The sequence below is a fragment of the Haliaeetus albicilla genome, chromosome 21, assembly GCF_947461875.1.
Source record: "Haliaeetus albicilla chromosome 21, bHalAlb1.1, whole genome shotgun sequence".
NCBI lineage: Eukaryota > Metazoa > Chordata > Aves > Accipitriformes > Accipitridae > Haliaeetus > Haliaeetus albicilla.
Genome location: NC_091503.1, coordinates 17,308,184 through 17,331,937, shown reverse-complemented (window position 1 = coordinate 17,331,937; position 23,754 = coordinate 17,308,184). Strand labels below are relative to the sequence as shown.

The window sequence follows — 23,754 nt, the reverse complement described above, 5'->3', positions numbered from 1 at the left end:
AGAGGGAGGTGCTGAGCTCTTCTCCCTGGGGTCCAGTGGCGGGATGCGTGGGAATGGTTCAAATCTGTGTTGGGGAGGTTTAGACTGGGCATTAGGAAGCATTTCTTTACTGAGAGTGTGGTCAAACACTGGAACAGGCTTCCTGGAGAGGTGGTTGGTGCCCCAAGCCTGTCAGTGTTTAAGAGGCATTCGGACAATGCCCTGAACAACGTGCTTTAACTTCTGGTCAGCCCTGAAGTGGTCGGGCAGTTGGGCCAGATGATTGTTGTAGGTCCCCTCCAACTGAAATTTCTATTCTATTCTATAGCATCTTGAGCCAGCTTTTCCACTGCTCTTTTCCAGGTTTGTTACAGAGTGAGGAGCAAAACAGAGCTAGAAGTTCAAAATAGAGCAAAACTGGTAGCTCTTACTTTGCTAGCTATGCCCAGCTGATTACCTTACTATTCTAACTTGTTTTTTTCTTTCCATTTAAAGATCAGCTGGAATAACTCACCTGACCAATGTTATCAAGAAAAATCAGGTCCTGGGAACAACGCAAGCCCAGAAGAAGGGAAAGCATCTGCAGAGAGCAATTTTTACTTGGAGGAATTAGAGAAATATACTTTTTCTGTGTGGTAAGTAATCTCTAGCATCAAATAGTTTCACAACCCCAAAGTATGCCTTGTTATTCTTGTATTATAGAGGTATCTACATTCGGATGGATGTTGTTAGGCTGCAAAATCCAACACATAGGTTGACAATTACCTAAGCAATGTCAGTTTGTTCCCTTTGTGCCTGCGTGTTATGGTTATGACATCATATGCTATTTTTTCAGAGAGCTCATTTTTCTGTGTGTGTGCTGTTTATTTGTGTAAATATTAAGGATTTTATTTTCTGTTTTTTGGTCACTGTGGCCCCCGGCCTTACTTACAACATGCCAACCCTGCCTGGAATTCAGAATTACTGATTTCCTCATACTTTCCTTCCCAATAGAACTTTACAAGTAAAAGTTACTTTTTCTTCCCCAAATCATTGGGAAGTAAGGAAGGGGTGTTATTTCACCTTCACAGGTAGGGATATGAGGTAAGATATTTCTAGCACTTATAAGTAACCAAAGACTTGGATTTTCTTTGACTCCTTAGTATTATTTTTGATTGAAGTTGATTAGAAAAAATTTGGAAACGTTTTTTGTCTGAGAATTCAATTTTGACATCGCTGCATTGCTTTGAGAGCTGTGTCAGGGGAAGAAATGAAAGAGGATTTCTAACAAAATCTTTTCAGCATTTTAAGAGCAATACACTACCTTTGTTGGATGTTACTTTAAATATTATTACTTTTCTCTGTTATAAAATACACATATGGGGAATAACTTAAAATGAAAATATAAATGAAAGTGAAATTAAAAAGGCTGTATCAAAATGAAGTCTTTTCATTTACTTATAATTATTTTTTCTGGGATTTCATCTTCTAGGTAATTGCAAAAGTTGGACAGTTATTTGTAATTAGTAGAAAACAATGAAGACCCAATCCTTCACTAAATGGAATGATCTGAAAGTCTTTCACATAGCTCTGTATTGTGTTTTGAATGTTCGAAACCCAACTATAGTGTACATCTCTGGCACCAGTGGTCTTCTGCAAATCAGCCCCTAGAGTTTCAAATAAAGCATCCATAAAATGAGCATCAGAATAGGGTTGGACGTATGTGAAAATTTAGTTTTAAATTAGTTTCCTACCAAAACATTTGAAAGCAGGATTATCTAGTCAGGCAAGCCACCAAGCAGCCTTCAGTATCACTAGTCCTGTCGTTCCCTGCTCTCACTTGTCATATTCATTTGGTGCCTTTAATGTTTGGCAGAAAGTTAGGTACAGACTCTACAGACACAAAGTGCATTTTCACTATAGAAATCTGAACTCAGCTCTAGAGGTGGTCAGCCCTGAGTATTGCAGGAGGCAGCAATCAAGTGGAAAAATTTCACACAATCATATACTGTGGTTATTTTTGACAATTAAGGAGTCCCCCATCCTGGCCATAATTTAAGAATAGTTTTTACAGTAGCAGTGTTCATCCAAGTATCTTTGCTGGCTCTCACTTTACCTACTTCACTTTTCAAATTAAATTAACTAAATTATCATCAGCCCTTTCTATCTCAAGGTGCGTGCTTTCTGCGGTGGTGAACTTTGCTGTCTCTTTTCTGTGTCTTGCACAGTGACAGTGATACAATGAACATTTAAAGTCAGCAGCGTTGATCCTTTAGTCTTTTCAAAGTTCTTCAGCTTGACAGTGTTGGGAAAGGGTCCCAAGCCCACCCTTAGCACCGAAGCACTCCTGGAGCACATACTGGTTTCTGGTCGCTATCCCTGCAGCAGCCTGGCCCCAGGCTTTGAAGCCCGTGGCCGCTGCGGTTGCACAAGGTGCTCAGAGGATCAGAGGGAACAGGCGTTTGTCTAAGATGACATACACCTCGCTGTCTGATTTGGGGACCAAGAAAAAATTATGGTTCTTTCTTCCTTTTCCTTTTTTCGTCCTTTCTTAGGAAGCCCTCTTGACTTTGGAGCCCCATGCCTGTGGGGTCATTGGCTTCACTAGGGTTCCCTGGGGGGGCAGAGGTATGCCTGAGCACAGCAAGTTACAGGGCATGAACCGTATATTCCTGGTACGAAACAAAGGGTACAAGGCATGCTTCTTCGTGACTGTGCTGCCTGTCCTTCTGTGAAGACAGCTGAGGCTAGTATTTTATTATTTCAATATGCCATTCTATTTACTGTCTCTGTCATCCTGTTTGAAAGAAGGACCAGAGTGCTTGCTTTGTTTACTTATTTATTATATGAAAGTCCCATGAGGCTAGAACAAAACTGAATTTAGAGAACATGTCTTTGCTTTCTGCTTCACTTGTGGTAAAATGTCATCTTTATCAGAAAGAAAAAAAAAAAGGAAAGTAAATTACTCCACTCTTGGTCAAGTAGTATACATACTGCTCTTAGCATGCCATGTAAAGAATGTGTCCTTAATAATATATTTTTTTTAAACTTAGAGGTAATTAGTTTCCCTGTGTGATTGAAGGAATATCTGATACCTTAAGAGTTGTTAGCTGCATTTGTTACCATACCAGTGTGATGTTTCAGCTGTTGCTCACTTCTGTCTGTCTCTTCTTTCCTTCTCTCTTACTTTTTCCATCAAAGGGCATCAACTCCTCTTTGTCTGTTTCCAGACCTTCCTCTCTGCTAGGATTGCTACCTGTTAAAAAATGCAATGCAAGATAATTAGCTACTACAAAAATTTTTAATAGGACTGTGGATCTAGGGGCAGCTTAGATCTCCATAAACTTCAGAGTTTTAGATGCTCCAAGATGCAATCTGAGCAATTTCCTTGATCTTTTATTGCAGCTGGTAAATCATTTATTGGGCTAGGTTATTTTACAAAATCCTCTTTAAAAACAAAATCCCATAAAATGTATTTATCATAAAATACTGCACAACCAACAGTCTTCAAAGTTGTACATACCCTGTATTAATTAAAAGCTAGCGTTGGACTGTGAGAAGTTAAAAGTATCCACTCTGTCTCGGTCTCTGTCTTCCCCCCCCGTATTTTTTTTCTCTCTCCTTTCCTATCTCTCATCTTCTCTTTTCTTGTAGGGCTTGCCAAAGGGAAGATTGGCGAGTACAAGCAAAATATTCTTTTGTGGTCACAAATATTTTTCTGATAATCGTGATATTTTTTTGTTCCCCATGCTTATAGCATCCTTGTCCTTTTCCATTCATATTAATTTGACGGTGGTGTCTCACGTCCGTAGGCCATAGTCAAACCTCCTTACAGTGGGCATTATACACATATGTAATAAAAAGATCATTCTGGCTGCAGAAGCCCACAGCCTTCAGCTTCGATCTTGCAGCCTACACGAGTGACTTTTCCACTGTGGCCACATACAGCCTTGCTGAAAGCAGCAGGCTTTTGCTTAGGTCCACTGAACTGGTGGTGAGGGGGATGAGTCCAAAACACAAGGTGAGAGAGAAGAGGTTAAGACAGCAGATGAACATGGGGAGGTGCACGCCGTTGAAGTGGTTGGCTGCGGTCACAGCCCTGTAGCTGCTAAATGGTCACCGAGCGCTTTGCCCACCTCCTGGAGAGCCGACCCCAGGACCTGGTCTCGTACCATGGTGTCTCTGAACCTCCATGGTCTCAGAAATTTGTGTTTCTGGAACTAAAAGCCTGCATAACCTGCAGCAGAACATGGATATTTTTAGTGGCCATTGTCTAAATAAGACAGGTGAAATCTATAACCTTGACAGAGAAAAAGGTTGGAGGAATTTTGACCCTTGCATCCCCAAAACTGCTGTCAGCAGCTTTCTAGCCCTGTTCTTCTGTTCCCTGAAACAAACAAAATTTGAGGAAAAATTGTTTTTCATGGCTATTTGTCACCATGAAGCCAGATTTCCTGAAAGTGCATAATAAATACAGATTTGAGAAATAATTTCAGCACTTCAGCAATTTAACGCTGCTTTTATGCATAGTTTTAGAGGAGGTAGAAAAAGATTGCAGATTTCATAAAGCTTTATTTACAAAAAAATAATGACATAAACACTTCCTGTGACTCTAGGAATCTTCAGGCTTGAGTTTAAATATAAATAATAAACTAGCAGTTTCCAATCAATCACCAACAACTTATCATCAAACGCAGCTCTTAAGGGTTAATATTACACACAAATATAAAAGTAACGATCATCCTTTGTCTCCACGCAATTAGCTTTTTAACAACGTGCCTGTAGCTCATACCCAGGCTAAATGCTGCTTTGAAATATTTTCTCCTGAACTCCAAGCGTGTTAAGCTGACTCTGGCCAGCTTCTATAAAAATAATTTATGGTAGGGCGCTGCCTTTGGTGGGGGAATACCCAGCGCCCCACGCAGCAGTGCCACGCGTTGCCCGCGGTAGCTCGGCTGTGGGCTGGTTGGTGCAACATCAGTGCAGGATCAGACAGCATCCTGAGACAGGAGAGGAGGCGGTGTCCCACGGCACGCAGGCATCAGTAAGAAAGAAATCCTACCTGGATTTATATTCTCACACGTCCGGAATCCGGGGGGGTGGGCCAGGCTTTAGTTCTCACTTGCAGCCGTCAGGAGCAGATGCAGCCCCTGTCCAAGAGGGGGATAGCAAGGGGAGGGTGGAGAAGACACAGGCTCTTGGCAGCATACGCCAGCCTGGGTAGGGTGGATAGGGTTGAAGACCGCTTTGCAACCCTGCCTCTGCACCTGTAGGCTTTATGATTTTAGCTGCTGATTTTTTTTTTTTTTCTTTTTTTTTTTTTTACAAATTGATGAGGACACTGAGCGGCAGGAAGAGTTAACTGTAAACAGTACAATATAGTAAACTTGTTTTTTAATAAAAACAATAAACTTTCCCTTTATAATACACATGTGGTTTGACATTGAAATAAATGCAGATGCTTCTTTGCTTGGTGTATTCCCTGTTGTGCTTTCTAAAACACCTTCACATATGGTTTGCCTCATTCCTGTGAAACTGCTTGTTGTTTATGTCATACAAACAGAACAGATTGAATTTACACGGAATAAGGAGGGTGATGAATTCTGTGTTGGAGGAAAATCCTTGTCTGAGTGTTTAAAATTTGTTCAAAATTAGTGTTGCCTGTTTAAAAAGTTTCCCTGGATTCTCTCTTGAGCTCTTCTAAAGATTTCATTAAAATAAAAAAAAAAAGAATTCTGCAGCTGCCTATAGAGGCAACCTTTTATTCAAATATGTAACATTTACCTAAAATCAAAGGTCAAATTTTACCAGTTTTTTATAGCTGTCCTAGTAGGATCTGTTTTGTGCACCATATATATAAAATGCTGCCGTTAAGAGTGGGCATTGAACTTACTTTGTGAAAAGGAGACTAGCTCTTTATAGGTTGCTTTAAAAAGTGCTAATCATTTCAAAATTACTTCAAGAAACAGTTTCTCAGTAACTTCTGATAGTCCACCTAAACCCTGTTTCAGTGTTTCTAATTCCATTTTGAAGTGGAATCTAGTTAACATATTTCAAAATGGAGATTTAAAAGCAGGCCAAGCTTTACCTCTTGGGAAAAATCAGAAGCCCCACTGTTTTCTTTGAATGCCTTCAAATCTTTCACATGTCATTCATAAAAATGTTTAAGCTTTGATTGTGTGAGCACAGAGTGTCACCAGGATTAGTCCTGATTCTGGACTCTGTGTTTTGCAGGCAAGTCACAGCAGGACACAGGTCGTGGGGGTTTTTTGTTGTTTTTTTTTTTTCATGTATTCCGATGTCAGATTGGTGTTTATGTTGGTGCATGTCCTCGCGTCTTTGCAGATCAAATTTTTACAGCAGACTGGTACATATTTCTGTGGAGTTTTTGATTTAGTCTTAGTTTTGTCAGGGATTTTTCTGTCACAGTAAAAGTTTACTTTTTGGAAACTTATCCTATGGACAAATCATTAAATATAGCTATGGCATCTCCTTTTCTCTGTGATTTTTCTGAAGCTGTCTGTTGCTTCTTTTATTATATAGTGTAATTCATAAATGGGCAAATTCCAATGAACTGCATACATTTAGAAAAACTGTATTTCTTTGGTGTTTTGTGTGATTAAGAATTATATCCCTGTACCAGTGCATTGTGGTAAAATGGTGCAAGTGGAGGATGGTTGAGAAATAAGTTGTGTCTCCTGCTGATGATTCGGATGTAGAGGTGAAGACTGAGGGGACCAAACTGTTTAGAAACAAATTTGAAATCAACAAAAAGGATTATGTCAAAATTTTTCTAAACTGCTGGAAAAAACAAGAAATAACTTTTTAAAGATTGAAAATACATGCTAAGGGAACTTGAGTCTTTACTTAGAACTGTCTTTTACAGGGCTCTTTGCAAAGTCCGCCAATATTTATGCACACACTTGATTTTGCTGGAATTTGACGTTGTTATGGTGATGGGGAACATTTACTACTGCGAGTACCTATGGATTTCAGTGCAATTATGCTTGAAGATAATTTTATTTGTACGTTCAGGATGATGAAAAGACTTGGCAGCTGCTGCCCTTCCTCCTGCAGGTTCCAGACATGCAGAACTCTACCAGCTGAGAGCTGGCCTTAAGCAATGGAGAGGAGAAATTGGTGATAAAAATCATTCAGTTGAGAGTGTGAGTTGAGAGTCATCAGTGAGTGATCACTCACTGAAGGTGCCAGGGAGACATATATTTGGTTGGTTGATTTTTTTTTTTCCCCCTTTTTTTTACCTTTTCTGCTGTCTTTAATGTTCTTGAGCAGAAAGGAGCAGTAAGCTCAGTCACTGAGCAACTTCAGTACAAAACCCAAATTTTCCTAGAGATCCTGGCAAGGAACTTGTGTGGTCGCCATCTAATTATATGTAATGGAGCTGAAAGAACAGGCAAATGCTCCCTGATGCTGGAACAATTCACAGTTTGACCTAGCCCTCTCCAGGAGAGTATGTTTGCAATTCCCTGCCAAAATGCTTTTTCCACTCTCCTCCTCCCCCTTGGAGGATTCGTATTTGGTAAAAGTGAAAGAAGATGGTTCAAATTTGGCAAGAGTCAGGGGAAAGCTGGGTATGTTGACAGAATATGGCCATCATGCAGCTTTTTGACAGAAATCATGATAAAATCATAGAATGGTTTGGATTGGAAGGGACCTTGAAGATCATCTAGTTCCAACCCCCCTGCCATGGGCAGGGACACCTTCCACTAGACCAGGTTTCTCAAAGCCCCATCCAACCTGGCCTTGAACACTTCCAGGGATTGGGGCATCCACAACCTCTCAGGGCAACCTGTTCCAGTGTCTCATCGCCCTCATACTGAAGAATTTCTTCCTTATACCTAATCTAAGTCTACCTTCTTTCAGTTGAAAGCCATTATCCCTTGTCCTATCACTATACTCTCTTGTAAAAAGTCCCTCTCCAGCTTTCCTGTAGGTCCCTTTCAGGTACTGGAAGGCTGGTCTAAGGCCTCCCCAGAGCCTTCTCTTCTCCAGGCTGAACAACCTCAACTCTATCTTCATAGGAGAGGTGCTCCGGCCCCTGATCATCTTCGTGGCCCTCCTCCAGACCCGCTCGAGCAGATCCATGTCCTTCTTATGCTGGGGGCCCCAGAGCTGAACACAGTGCTCCAGGTGGGGTCTCACAAGAGCGGAGTAGAAATCATTAGTTTCTCTTCTTAAATACTGGGAACATTGACTTTCCAGTTACTGAGCAGCCTGGGCTCCCAAAGCTGTTGGACCCTTTGCCACGAGGGCAGTCAGAGTGCCTCCGAGAGACTACTGCTGGCATTTCTCCCTCACAGCATTTCACACCATTCAGCCTTGATTCCTGCTCAGCACAAAAGCACTTTTTGACATAGCTGAATTGCTCTTTGGTTTATTGAGACTCATAGGAAGGTAGAAGACTTGGCAAGCTGGCTGTGAAACATCGGGTAGAGAGATATGTAGTTGTTGTTTGTCGTTTAATACACATTTTGTTTTCATGAGCTAGAAAAGATGGCATTACTGATGACTAGTGGAGAAAAGCAAAGCTATAAGTGTGCCATAGACGGTCATCTCTAATGAATAGAATGAATAAAAATAATAAGTGCATTACATAGCTAACTGTCACATCTTCAGGGCACTACAGTAAATAAGTGGGAGTTATATATGTGCATTAGTAGCAAAATGTGTACCACACTTTGGATCCTATTGAGTACAGTGTGGAAAGAAAAATATGATAGATTGCTGCTTTTTATCTGTCACTGCTGTGGCACAGAAGCATAGACCATATGTATGTAAAATGACTTTGTTATTTCAGTAAATTCTCTAACTCTTTCTGTTGTTGTAGCCTGTAGCAAAATGAATAAGTAGCTGAAGATCCTGGTGGGATAGTTCTGAATCTATCAGAATAAAATACCTCTGCAGAGGCATAATTATTATTAAATATACAGTGTTGTGTGACAAAACAGCCAGATAATTTAGGAGGGTCTCTGCCCTTACAGGTTTCCAGTACAAACTGAGACACTTCGCAAAGGGTGGGAACAAGAAGCTGTGATACTTAAGCTGAAAAGAGCAGGAGCAGGAAAGTTTGCACAAATATGGGCCTTGTAAGTGGTGACTCTTGTTTCTTATCTCAGAAATGATGATAAAAGTGTGGATGACCTCCTCCTCAATCACCTAGCGGGACCAATATTTCACCCCATGTATTTTGTCCTTGCTTTAGGTATAGAATACAACATCTCCCTCTCTGGCAATATCACACTGGGGCAGGGTGGAGATGGGAAAGGTGAATAGGAAAGAACAGAGAGGATCTGCTATTTGGCCTTGGATCCAAAAATCCAACCAAACCTGCCAAGTTTGGGAGTCTAGTTACAAAATTCTGAATAAAATGCAGTCTGTCTGCCTTTTGATTTAAGAGGAAGTCCAGCAAACAGGGAATTTACAGTTGTCATACTTGATTGTTATGAAGGTGTGAATCACTGTCTTGAGCTTAGTTTTAAACAGACTAGGTAGCTCTCTGGTGTACTTTTTCCTCGTAAGCTTCTCGGCCTGGTACCTAGATCTACCCCAGTTTTTGTTTTAGGTCTCTGCTGAGAGATAATGACTGAAAACATGCCAGGCAGTTTGTTTTATGGGATTCACAGTGATGAAACTCCTGGTTCAGCTATTCTTTCTTGTAGCTGTACTGAATGCTGCGTCTTTCTCAAAGTGCAGAGATGCACTCTCTGATTGTTAATCCTCCAGTCTAAACAATTGCAGGGGAAGAGAGCTGGGGATGGAAAAAAAAAAAAAATTCCCGTTCCTTCATCAGTCCCATTACTCAGAAATAGAGGGGAAGCTATTTTACAAAGCTTTTAACTAACTACTGATGTAATTTGTTCTGCATTGTTTGCCCATTAATCCAAAAATTACCGTTCCCTTTGAAGCTTGCTTTATATAGAGGAAACAATGCCACCCTTAACCATCATGTGTATAATTTTATGTAGGGTAACTGTCTGTATTTGCCTTGCATTTCTTTTAAATGTTTTACTGGGGCCTTCTAGCATCTTTGGTTGCTTGGTAAGTTATAGTATTTCAAAGTGGGAATAATTTCCATTTAAAAACATTGTATCGTGATCCTCATCTTCTAAAAGACACTCGGATGTATGTTCATGCCACAAGTATTCAATTTAGCCTTAGACGTGGCAGGAATTTTGAGGAAAGTAAAGATTCTCTCGTCTCTGAGTATCTGCTTTTTCTTCTCTGGCTTTAACATACGTACACCAGATACAGAGATCGTCCTACAAAATGTCAGATGGTGAAAGATGCGTGTTCAGTCCAGTTCATCACACATTTCACGATCCCGCACAGTGCATCTGGAGAAATACTTCCCTGTCTGTTCATGTGTTATGTACATAAGTACACGAAGACAGTCCCCACTTTTCCTGGAGATAGCTATAAGAACCAGCATCTCCACTGTGGTAGTGTCCCTCATATTCCTCAGCTTTCAGGAAAAATATGATAAATGAAAGGTTTAAAAACCATAATGCCTGTATTTTTTCCTCAAGGCCAACACTGAATAAATACTGAATTTTCAGATTTGAGGTCCCAAAAGAGGGCCAATAGCTGGTTCTGGAAACCAAATGATCTTTTAGTGGCTTTAGATGGAAATATGCTTCCTTGATATTTTTAATCAGTCCCTAAGAAATGAGCAGCCCAGATATTAAGATCGTAGCAGGACTGGTCCAAATGGTGGCCCAAGGAATGGCTTCATCCAGCATCTCAGTGGCTTTCAGCAATTCCTTTTGATTGCATATACCCAAAAGCTTATTGCCAGCTGTGTTGCAGTCACAGAGATGTGACTCTGTAGTGTACTGCCACCAATCTGCGGAGTCACGGGAGATTAAAAAGCCTACTCTAGTTCATTGGTAAATTGGCTATTATTTTTAGTTAGTTCCCCAGGTGAACGCATCCATGCTATGCTAATAATCAGTGTGAATTAATTCTGGGAGAGAGTTTTCAAAGCGGCGTACAGCAGGCTGGTGTCCCAGGTTCCTTCCTGTGTATTAGTGTGGAAATGTATTACGTTTAAAAACTCTGTTTTTCAGAATATCCTGTTTCTCTAAAGCACTAAGGCCATTTATCCTACTATGCTATTTATTTTCCTAAAGATTTCCAGACCTGTACTTTTTTATTAAAAATCAACAGTGGGAGAAAAGATGGGTGGATGGGAAATTCAGTGAAATCCGACTTGGACAATGTAAGAAATTCTCAATTATGGAATCAAGTGACTAGAGAAGTAACACTTTAGGCCTGGCCCACACAAAACTGCAGCCATGTGGAATCTTCCCATTTGCCTTCACTGGGCTTTGGATCAGGCCCTGGAGATACCAGCCATATTTCAAGGGTTTATGATCATTGCTAACTCTGGAAACACTGCCAGGCTTCAGAATAGGGACTGCATTCCACATGCACCAGGAGTAGCCTTTTCCCTACTTTGAGTAATGTTACAGGAACAATAAAAAATTCTTGCTACTGGGAACGTGAAGCTCTGTGGGACTTAGATGGGACCTGACATTTATACAGTTCATCACTACTGTAGATCAAGGAACGTTACTTTTAGCAAAGAATGCATATTCATTCTTTTTTGTTAACCTTTGCTTCAGTGCATTCATGACAAGATTGTATGGGTATGTAGCTGTGTTTTAACAGTTTTTTAATTTCAGTTGTTGCTTGAAGCACTATGCTGGAAATTAGACACTTTTAGTAGTTCAATTATTGTTGATTTATTCATCCCTCTTGTAGATACAGTGAATGTAGTTACTATAGTAAGGTTATCTAGTTCTGAATGCCAAATGCCAAGTTTCAGAGCTTACATCTTGGCAACTGCAAGACTTACTGGCTTAGAATTTGTCATGCCAGCAGTACTGCCTTGTAGCATTTATTTCACAGATTTTCATTAAACGGGGGAAGACAAGAGAGAAGAGTGCTACTAGTGACATCATGCATCAAACTGTTTACTAATGTTACAGGGAAATCAGCTCAAAATAGCATACTCCAGGCTTCACTCTGCCATTTTCCTAGACTTCGTTGGAAGAATGGCAGCATTATGCTAAATATAAAGATGTAAAAATGTTAATAGGGAAAAAGATTTTATTTAATATCACCCTTTTTGGAAAAAAAAGGGAAGCTCAGAACAGCAAAATAAACTAAAAATGCTGTATAATGCTGAACGTTCATTAACTTTGTTCTAATTTCTCTTCTGGGGCAATGAGTCAGCAGAAACTTGCTTAAGTTCCAGCAGCTTTAGCATCTGTTCTGAGCATTTTGCTAAAGAGAGGAAACGCTGCTGTAATACAAAGGGGCGGATGACAATTTACTCTGACTGAAGAGTAAACTTTCGTGCTAACCTACTGTAACACTTTCCATTACACTGTACACTGTCTACACATGAACTATAATGCACCTAATGGCATTTAAATTAGCTATCATTGGAGGCATCTGTCATACTATTATCTTTCCCAGTCATTTGTAAGGTCCTCTGCCACCTAGCCTCTTTCTACTTTTCAGTAGCATGTCTTGTGGTGAAGTTACTCTACACCCAAAGACATCAGCTCTCATCTCCCCTTGCCACTATTCCCATGTGCAGCTTTAACCTATGTCTTTTACTCAGAGATAATTTCTCATATCTGTGAAGTCTTTGCTCTAATCCCATCCTCCCCCAAAAGGCAGCTACAAATCATTAACATCTAGCTCTGCTTAGAGCGATGATAACCTGAGACTGCCGAGACTAACCTGATGTCAAACAAAAGCACAGCCCTATACGTGGTTTTCAACTTACATTTGAGTTTAATTCTCCACTGTGCAGTTTCAATGCTGCATGACGATCTCTCTGAAACATGTATTGGCAATCTTATTAGTTCATCCAGCACCTTGGATGCTTCTAGAATAATAAAAAAAGGAATGCCAATTAATAATTTGCATTCACCGTGTAGCGACAGAACTTCAGCTGAAGGTTGGTGTCACTGCAAGAAGCTGATTCTAATAGTTTAAGTAAAAAGCGTAGCAGGCATATGAGAATAGCTGATACACTCAACGGAGTGATCCATAATCAGCTGATAACACTATCTACTGTAGTTGTTATTTTGTTTTGGTGCCCTCATCAACTAAAGATTTCATCTTTGTCTAAGATTAAAATGAAAAAGTCACAGATTTTTTTAAATCCATAGCTCAAAGCTTCTCTCAAAAAAAAGTAAAGCAAAAATTTCAACTCGAAAAAGAAAGCGCATAACCTTTTTTCTGCTGTGATTATTTCTTCCTAGAGGTTGAGGACAGTATTCTACACTTTAAATGGAGAGTCTGCACTGAAATTTTCTTTATATGATATTCACCAAAATTTGAAGATTTTTACTTTAGAAAAAATGATGCCTTTTGCACTGACACTGCTATGTTATCTGGATTTAAAAAAGCCATCAATTCCTTTTTTTTAAAGAAACACCAAACCTAAAAGATATCAAATTGTAATATTATTTTGATCCATATTTACAATTCTCATTTTCTTTGAATCCTTGACCCACTGATTTATTAACTCTCTCTTCTTTACCTGGCTAATTCATGTATGTGGAATATTTCTGGTTTCATCGCTGTCCCCTTTTCCTTGTGAGTGGTTCACAGGTTTTCTCAGGCAGTGGAAAAACACATGCTGTTGCAGGATACTTTCTAATCCATGTTTGCCACTAACTGAATTATACATGGGTGGCATAGCACATATTCAGTCTTTCATCCTTATCTGTTACTTCATCATTACTTTCAATCTGCAGTGAAAAATGTGACTAACATGTTGTGTGGTATAAATAGACACTGCAGGTTGAGATCATTTATGCATGGTTTGAATTTTGATGAAATTTTATACTGCCCTCTGGGCTAAACACTTAACCTAAGTGATTGTCCCAATAATTTTGTTGAATCAAACCTTTTCAGATGGAAGTTTTACCTTTCATTATCTTCTAAATTGTTTACTATAAAGCTTTCCAGGAGTGTTAGGAAGCAAATAAAAAGGACACAGTTGCTGTTTATCAGTGATTCTGTGAATCATTATCTTGTCATTGTAAATGACTGGAAATAGGAATATAAAATACTTTAACTCAGAAGACTATGTTTTTAAGTTATTGCAGGCCATCTTCAATGTTTTTTCTTTTACACCCACAAGATTGAGGGTTGTACGAAATGCGAAAGTATAAATGTAGATCTATTTATTTACAAGTATTTGTGTACAAATATATTTGCATTTGGTACAGTTCAATGTATGAATTTATGTAAGTCTTAATTTTAATTTTTTAATTGCCACAGTTGTGTCATCTTCCCATATTTATTTCCTATTAAAATTACTTCAGCAGTATTTCTGCTATTTTTAAAAATAATGCTTTGGTTCTATATTTGGGATAGTTTTTATTTCAATGACAAACATTCTCTCCATGTAGTTTATTGGCTTTGATGTTTAAAAGTCTAGAATTTATTACTATGAGCAGAAACCAATCATTGAACACTGACATTTTAAGTATGACAATAATGCAAGTAATTGTCATTCACTCAGTTAATATATTTCTATTTCTTGCAAGAACCAATTACAACACAGTGCTCCTGTCTTTTAACTGGAGAAGAGTCTCCTTCAGTTTTCAGCTGAGTATTTTGCAGAGATTTTCACTGTTCATAACCATGGTGATTTGCTATTGATGCACCACCTGCTACTTTCCCTTAGCCATTCTTAGGTAACGACCCTCATTTATTAATGAAATTTAGGGAAAGAATTTTTTTTCCCCCCTCCTCCAGAAAACAACAGCTTTTTAACAAAGCTGAAACATCCAGTCCAGAAGAATTAAGTGGCTTAGTTGAGGAAGATTGTCAGTTGGTTTCATGCCTGCTGTGGCACAGGCAGGCGCCGTGGTCCCCTCCGTGGTCCCTGTCTTCTGGTCCTCTTGACAGAGGTAGGTCATGGGGTGGTCTCCTACCCTGCCTGTCCTCCTGAATTTCTTTGACGGAACCTGGGTGGACAGGGTGAGGGTGGAGGGGCTGGCACTCGGGTCTCATCTCCCCATTTTCCTCTAAAGTCAAAGGTCCCCAGGCGGGCTGCGTGCATGTCCCCCATGCAGCGTGGTCAATTAGCCTTTGTGTTGCACATTGGGACGTTTGGCTCTGGTATATCCAAGTGAGGTGGTCTTGCAGAATTGCCTCACACAGTACGTGGGCTGTGTGAATGAAGAGCTGGTTACCGATTCTGATGAGAGGGATTGCAGTTTTCTACAGTTTTCTTTTTTCAGCATCAAAATCTGAACATTTTATCAAGGAAAAAATTCCCACGGAAAGGCAGTTTTCTGGCAAGCGCTGCTAGTCAGAAGTCTCAGTTCCCCTTCACACAACAGTCTCAATGGAAAATTTTACGGCTAGCCCTAGTGCAGACTCTTTCAGAGGTGTTGAGCACCCACTGTGCCCATTAATTTAAATAAGCCCATAATGTGGTTTACATTTAATAAAGTTGCAGCCTCCACATGAACCGGGTTTACTGAGTGTTGCCTCCTTTCCTGCTGGGTCTGAGTCTGCTGGTCTGGATAGTGTAAGAGTCTTGGACTCAGAGCACGCCTTCACCCCTTGTGTTCATAGAAATCTCCAAGCAAAGGCTACAGAGAGTGTGTTTTCACCCAGTAGAGATGACTTTTATTTGGGGATAAGCTTGCACGCAAGTAAAGTGGAAAACGAATAGGTTTGTACTCGGAAGAGCCCTTCTGTTGGTTGCCCTACCACTAACTTATCAGAATTGAACTCTGATAATTCTGATAAATAAAAGCAATGTATTGCTTTAGTACTTACACAGCACTAGAAAGATAGTTTACTATTAATTTTAAAATCTTCAGATATAGTGGTAGAATAGAAAACATCAAGTGCATATTAAGAAAATAAGCAAAATGAAAACAGATCAGATACTTTACCTGTGTGAATTAGCTTGCAAGTCTGGTGGCTTCAGCAGGGCAGTTATGTCAGCTGAAAAACTGAAGTTTAGTTGCACTTTTTACAAGAGGAAGTATATGCTGTTTACAGAACGGAAGTGTGAAAAGCAATGTGTGTGTGATTGTGTGCTGATTTGTTCATATTTACAGTAAAAGAGCCCAAGTAGCTGTAGCTCACAGCAAACATTCCTCGTCTTTGGCATTCTGAATTTAAATAGACTGGTGGTGGATGCTTTTGTAACCAAGCCTAGTCTCATAGGCTGGCTGCATATGTTTCCAACATTGTGTCATCTAACTCTGCTCATAATAAATCTAACCAGTTTATTGTTCAAGCTTCTGCACCAAGCCCTCGTCTACTATTGAGTCCCAGCTTATTTGTTACTAAGGAGGAAAAGATTTGTGGGAAAAAGATTTTTAAAGTCCAGTGCAGACCACTGCCCAGGGTTTTTGCTACTTTAATGTTAACTGGTTAAACAGATCCACTATCACCTTTAGTTGGGTGATTTGTGTAGCAAAAACTTGGGTTTGCCTTTCAGTGGCATCCCAGGGGTGATTTGCTCAGCGCGGAGCTCTCCTCTGTCTTTCCCAAGGACTTGCCAAGCATTCCCCAGTCCTCCCACGCAGCCTCCGGCAGCTCTCTGGCCAAGTTGGAGCACAGTCTCTCAGCATAAGGACAGTGCCCAGATCACTTGGATCGCACAATGGAAGATGTATTTTCACTTTGCACTCCTCCTCACTATGAGTGCAATCTCGGTGCCCTGTATTGTCTGTCACAACGCTGGCCAGAGCGGTGCCAGAACGGGTGACACCAGTATTTTACAGTCTACCTCAAGCTACCCACTGAAACGAAGGAAGCATACGACCCCATTGGAATCAAGGATGTGTGGTATTACTGCTGTAGTTGAGGGTTTTTTTTGAAAAAGTACTTTTCACTGGAAAAGAAAGACTTTCAAAAAATGAGATTGTGGGAAAGAGCTGGTGTTAACTCTTCTTCCCATTCAGGAAAGGATAATTGGAACAAGGTTTGGAGACTCTTGAAATATTCCATCTTGATACTTTGAAAAGAACATTTGTTTTGAAATTACTTTTGTTTCACATATTTTAATGTATAAAGAAGGGTTCATTTTCTATTGAAAAGGTCAAAATAATTTCAAAGCACTTCAAATTATTAAAACAGGTCCTTTCATTAACCAAAATATCAGTACATGAACATTTTTGTTTTCAACATTTTCATCCCAATTTGGGATCAAAATTGTTGTTTGAAAATCTTCACGTGAAGGGAAAGCTACTTCTCATTCATCTTTATTCTGCAATTGAAAACTTCTAAGAGACCCTCACATATTAGTTAAAGTGAGGTCCCGTGCAGCATGAAGTGAGTAACACGGTTCTCTGCCTGCATTGGTAATTACCTTGTGTAACTCCCACATCTCAGCAACAAAGAATTAGATTCAGCGTGAGAGAAGAACAAATGGACAGTAAGGACAGTTCCCCAACCTGCTACTGGCTTGCTTTATCTTGGAGAATATTCTTGCTGTCTGTGCCTCAGCATCCTTTATTGTATTCTTTTCATGATGGGTATTATAGAAAAACATTACAGATACAGACCTCCAAGTTCATTGTGCTTCACATGGATGGTTCTTACATGCCTTCATTCTTGCTTGCAAACTCCCTCTCTGCCATTTCTGCCCATTCTTTCATGTTATCCATTCTATTGTTTCAGTTTCTGTCCAAATCAACAGAGTTCAGGCCAATGATAGATATGGTGTTCCCTGAATTTTTAGTACTGATTGGTTAGGGTATTCAAATATTATCACAAAATAGAAAGACATTCAGAGAAACATTACTGAATTTTGTGTTCATTTCTCACCTAACTTCGTAGAACCTGGCTTTTTACAGATTCTTCCTTTTGGGTCTGGGTGGAACCTGAAGACTTTCAACATTTGTTCAAGATGTCTGGATCTTTGACAGCCCATGTGGCAATTCCAGATGCATCCACTGGGCTGTACAGACTTGCTCTACAGCACTTGAGAAGGCGCTCTTCTGTGCCTGAGATGTTAGATCTATTGTGTGTGGACTAATAGCCTTCAAATGTGCAAGAAATCTGGTGCTCTCTAGATGCCTTGGACTTACTGCACACATGCAGCTCTATGGACAGTACTTCTGTAGTACTTTGACTATTGGATTGAGAGTGTTTATGCCCTGCAGCACATGCAAATCTTATGGGAAAGCTCATAGATATGAATAGCCTAAGCAGAATGGCTGAGGTTATTGAATATAAAATGAAAAATATCTTAATGATTTTTTTTTGCTTTTTTTTTTTTTTTTAAATCATAGCGATCTGACATACTGTTATGCAGTGATTTTCATTCTGCACAAAGAGCTGTATTTTCCAGTATGGCTCTGTATTAGGAGATTTATTACTATGATCTGTTAGTGGGCTAATTTCCAAATCACACCACTTAATCTACGTATGAAAAATCAGCCCCAAACAAATGACATTGTAAGCAGGATTTCTTCAGCTGCTGGAATTACGGCTTAAAGAATCTGCCAATGTGAAGTTCTCAAATGCTGTTTAATGTTGGGAATCCCATGGACTTTTGTGCCAGACTACAAACTGCAGATGAAATATACGATCTATCTGCCTCTCCATGTTTCCTTTTTTTCCTAACTTCACGTAGACAGACATACCAACTGAGGAAATAACAGGGACAATTATAAAGATCCATTAAATAAGCTTAGATGAATCTATATACACAGTATAACTGTCTTGATCAAAGGATTTGCTGTCAGGCAGAGTTAACTAAAAGGCAAATGATTGGAAACAGCTTTTTTCCAGCCTGGCTTGGGTGATAATAATGTGAAAAGAATGGAAGCTCTAAGAGGAATGCTCTTTCACTGGCTATGTTGGAGAAAGCATGGAAGATTATCGCAGGGTGGAAGAGGCAGTCTCTTTCAGAGGAGAGACCATTGCTGGGAAAGCAGAGGTAGAGAAGATCCTGACTTGCTGGAAGAAACTCTGACCTCAGTCAAAAGAGTGCTTAAGACCGGTGAGGACATGCAGAAAGGTTGATATATTTAAGCTTTTTTAAGCTTGTTTTTTTACCACCATTGTCCTAGGAAAGATGCATCATTAACACAGAGCAGTCACAAAGCTGGAGTACTGCAGTCTGGGAGGTTAGGCATGATCTGGAGAGAGGCTAAGGCAGCTGGGCTAATGCATCTCGTTTTTCTGGAGGTCTAGCAACCCTGCCCAGAAACTATGCTGAGAGAGGTCAAGGAAAGTAATGTTATTTCTCTCACCTAGCAATGCGACACAAGATCACTGAGAGAAAGAATGTCGGGGTAATTTGACAATTGACACATCAAAGCTCAGAGGCTATATTAAAAGAAGTATTAGACATGTCAATTAATTTTCCTTTGCCTCATTAATGAGCATCTTAGCTATGCATCTTCTGTCTGAAGCAGCAAGCAATCATTTTTCCAGGTTTCTTCATGCTACGACAAGTCACAGCCCTCCCGAGACATAGACGAGACAGGGTATAATATAGTATGATTATTGTTCCTAATTTCACAAATGACTCTTAACTGTCAAATTGAAGGGAAATTTAATACTTATTTTGAATGTTAAATGACATCTCTGAACAAAAAGAAACCTATGCAATTCCACATTTTTCAAAGCACCAGCTTGTACCATACTTTTGATTCTCTTGCAGTAACTGAGTTTATCCACTAACTCCAGTCCCAGATTCCAATCAAAGCCCCAAAAGAAGGAAGGGAAAAAAAAAACCCAACCCCAAAACCAAAGCCAGAGCACACTCTTTCTTTTGCTATGGGAACTATGGACTTGCTGATGACCTTCGTTAAATGCCACAGCCAACTTCTGACATGCTCAGCAGTGAGTCTCATGACCCACAAAGAGAAAGCCAATCTAAATCATGGAGTGGTTGTATTTGTCTTTTGTGTCTAGAAACCCGCTGCTGGAATTTGCTGAGTGCCTCTAAAAATGTAGCAGAAGGTTCACTGACAAAAGGCATTGTCTTTGTAAATTTTACCTTCAAACCTTGAGCCCAGCAAGCAAAAACTATTTAATAAGCAGACAAAAAAAACCCCAACCAAACAACTAAACCACCAAACCCTTCTCTCTTTCTTTTTTGTAATGATTTGAAGTCTTTAAGCTGAAAGAATAACATCAAATACGACCTGTGAACCAATTTGCCTTCAGGTTAAAACAGAAGCAGAATAAAAAATAACACAGTGTGTTAACACAATTTTAAGGTTACACAACTAAAATATCACCAGCAAGAAACTAGGAGATGTGAAAACTGAAGTTTTAACGTAAGTATAAGTTCTGATGCATTGTGGATCAAGTAAGTTTTAGGTTGATCCCTAAGAAAATAACAATTATTAAAGCTACATATTAAGCAAGAAAAAGAGGCTATGAAATACTGAGAGCCTGAGAAAGCATTATTGTCTGAACGAAGGCAGAGGTTTTCATAGTCTGTATCCTGTAACTACAGCACTCTTTCTAGTTGCATTTCAGCAGCTGAATGACTTCAATATCTTTGGAAACCTCATCCTGACCACCCTGCCTGGCTTCTGGAGGCTTCTGCATCCATATGCTGCTACCAAAACTTATGGAAACTCATGGGAAGGTGAGCAGGCTACTTAGCTAAGCAAAATTAATACTGTGCAAACATATCCAGTTTTATTAGGTTTTGCAATGAAACAAAAAGCTCTAGATAGGTAGGAAGGACCGATAAGGATCCTGCTACACCAGGAGCCGTTGGGAGAGGGAAGGAGCATCAGACCCAGTAGTGCTGTTAGTCCATCACACTGAGTTTTGACAAGGGATGATTTGTCCAGGTGGGGAAGATAGGTCTATTTTGTAGGTGCTTCTATTTTAATGACTTATCAATCACATCGAGTCAAAGGAGCACAGTCTACTGCAAGCCAGTGAAATCTTGTCTGAATTCAGACCAGTAGTGGAAAACCTCATGGGTGGTCTAAGATGATGGGATCTTGTCCTCTAGGATCGTGTGGATCTCTTTACTATAGGTAGAAAGGTAGTAAATTAATGTGTTAGAGCCGATTGGCTAACTGAGTGCCCCCCCCCCCCCCCCCCCCCCCATAATTCAGCCTTTCAGCAGAATAAGGGAACCCTAAAGCTTAAATTCAGAATCACCTCTGTGGTGCCTCTTGAAGGTTATTTAAGCGTTTCTTACCTTTATTGTCTGGGTGAACCCGGCTCTTTGAAAAGCTGCTGTTGTGTCCTTCAGGTATTTGGAGTTCTTTGATGAAAAATCTAAAGCTTCCAAGAAAAAGCAGAATCATATCTTTACAAAAAGACCATTAAATAAATACTTTCTGTGAGTTTTAAAAAAAAAAATCAACAAACTGTATTATTTACAAATACACTTGCAGACAAATATACACAGGAAAAAAACCCTCAAACAGAGTAGTTATGTGTATGGTAAGTTCAATACCTGCCAACTATCGTTTATGAGAGACAGCAAAATAACAAGGCTTATGTTCTGCCCAAATGCATTATTCTTCTGCTTTGGAAGCTTTGGTCTAATGGCTCCTGAATATAGGGATTTATTTCTTAGCCAGGTTTTTTAGGAAGGCAAGGTATATGCAGTAAGGCTGCCTGTTACTTTACCCCTAGTAATTTCTGAACCTGCTGGCCAATTTTAGCAATAGCGGTAGAGGGGAAGTACCTCAATTATTGCCCATGCTGAGGTGCGACCTACTAGAAAGTGAGTTCTCCTGTTCCTGGAAATCCTTATTGTATGGGTGAAGTCTCACAACCGAGTCTCTTTTAGATGGTCACTTTTTAGAAATTGTGCATATGGTGGATAAGTAGTGTAACACTTCATATTTGAGCTGAAGGAACAAGTTTATGGCCATCTTTAAAAAGTATGTGCCCCTTCTTTTCTCTTGAGCAAAATTTTCTTTTGGCTAGGGGTGCCAAGTCCCAAATATTCTACTGCCGGCGAAATATTTGATTTCTTTTTAGTAAATGCTTCTCTTTGTTTTCTTCTTCAGTCTGATGAAATTGCAATTACTTAGGAGCCATACTAAAAGCTCTTTGAAACTGCAGAGATTCATACGGGTGTTGATTAGCTATGTATTTTACAAGTCCATTTTTATTTTTAAAGGAATGTGTCTTTTCTACATCCTCGCTTTCTGCTCTGTCAGTAGATAAAGCTTTCTGTGAGGGTGCTGATGTCTTAGGCCAGCATGGTACATAGATAGGAGAGACAACACGGGCAGTGTAGATGCACAAATGAATGTGTTTTTTGCAGGGACTTGTTTGTAGGCATAGTCTCCTTTTTGTACCCCAACAATCTTCACCTACCCCTCTGCTTCTCATTATTCTCTGATACTGGTGTTTCTCACGGTGACGCTGTTTTGTGTTTTGGCTCATATTGGAGGTCATTTAGTCACACCTGGGATAGCAGTTTTGAATGTGTCTGAGAGGAAATGCCTCCAAAGAAAAACACAGATCCAGAGCACATTTTTATCTGGAGCACACAGAAAACACGTAATGAGTTTATTATATTACACTTTTTTATTATATGATTTTAGTATCACAAAGCAACACTTATACCAGGAAAAGGACAGCCCCTGTCTCATTCGAGCTTATTTTTTTACACATAGTTAGAGCTATCTGTTACCACGATGCTGTGCAGTAATTAGCAGGAAGTTTCAGGATTTCTTAGCATCAGGCAGAAAGGTTTGCTTTTCATAGCAAATGTCCCCTTTGGGAAGGAAATTTCAGATGAAGAGCATTTCACTGGATCAATAGATGACACCAACAGAAAAGGAAGCCTGCATTTGTCTTGCCATGTCTTACATGCAGCTATGGGCAATAGAGGAAAGTATGTTATCTAGAGATTGTCTCTGATAAGGGGATATCCCTCAAACTCCCAGTGCAGCTAGCAATCATGCATTGATTTTTGAGACACAAGCTGTGACAATTTTTTAATTTCTGTTTTATACTGTGGAACCAGAGGAATAAAGACATGTCTTCACATTGAAAGAAAATTTGTGAAATTTCTTTCTACAGGCAGCCAGGCAGCCTATTATAACACTACTTGAACACCTTAAACACAGCTAGTATCCATTATGTCATATAGTATAACAAGCAGGAAGGAGAGCTCTGCACAAGAAATTACACAGTTCTCTCTCTCTTTCTCTCTCTCTTTCTCCCTCCCTCCCTCTCTTTCTTTCTCTTTCTCTCTTTCTCTCACCGTCTCTCGTTCTCTCTCTTTTTCTCTCTCTTTCTCTCTTTTTTTTTTAGAGGCAGAAGACCTGATTTCTGTAAACAACCCCCTAAAGGTACTCCCCTACCAATAGCAGTCCACTGCAAAATAGATAAGGTTCTCATTATGTATCCCCCATGTCTTGATCATAATTTCTATCATGGTTGACATTCTGGTCCAGTTATATCAGGTACATTCTGTGTAAGTCCTTTAGAAGACTGGGATAAAACCCTGCTGAATGCAGGATCATTTTGCCTTGGGGAGAGAGTTAGTCAAAGTGCACATAGTTCAAGGTGGATTTCTAGTCAGATTCTGCAGTACTGGGACATTCTGAAAGAAATATTTTTGAATTGAACATAGCTCAGAAGGAATTAAATTAGTTCTTTAATGCTTGGTTTTTCTCCAGAGCCATCAACACAAATTACTTTCTAAAATAGGCAGCTAAATATAATAACGCAGCATTAAACTGAAAAGAAAAAGTTAATACTGTTATTATGTGATGCATTTTGTTTGACTAAATTGTATGGATAATTTCCACCATAATTTCAGTG

The 23,754-nt window shown here is 39.7% G+C and overlaps 1 protein-coding gene across 1 annotated transcript in view; it reads left to right on the top strand.

Moving 5' to 3' along the window:
• The window catches only part of LOC138690249 (uncharacterized), a 57,530-nt gene that overhangs the window by 12,686 nt on the left and 21,090 nt on the right, over window positions 1-23,754 (top strand). Inside the window, exon 3 of the mRNA XM_069808806.1 lies at window positions 475-614. Coding sequence (XP_069664907.1) covers window positions 475-614 — 140 coding nt within the window. The remainder of the gene's footprint in view (window positions 1-474; window positions 615-23,754) is intronic.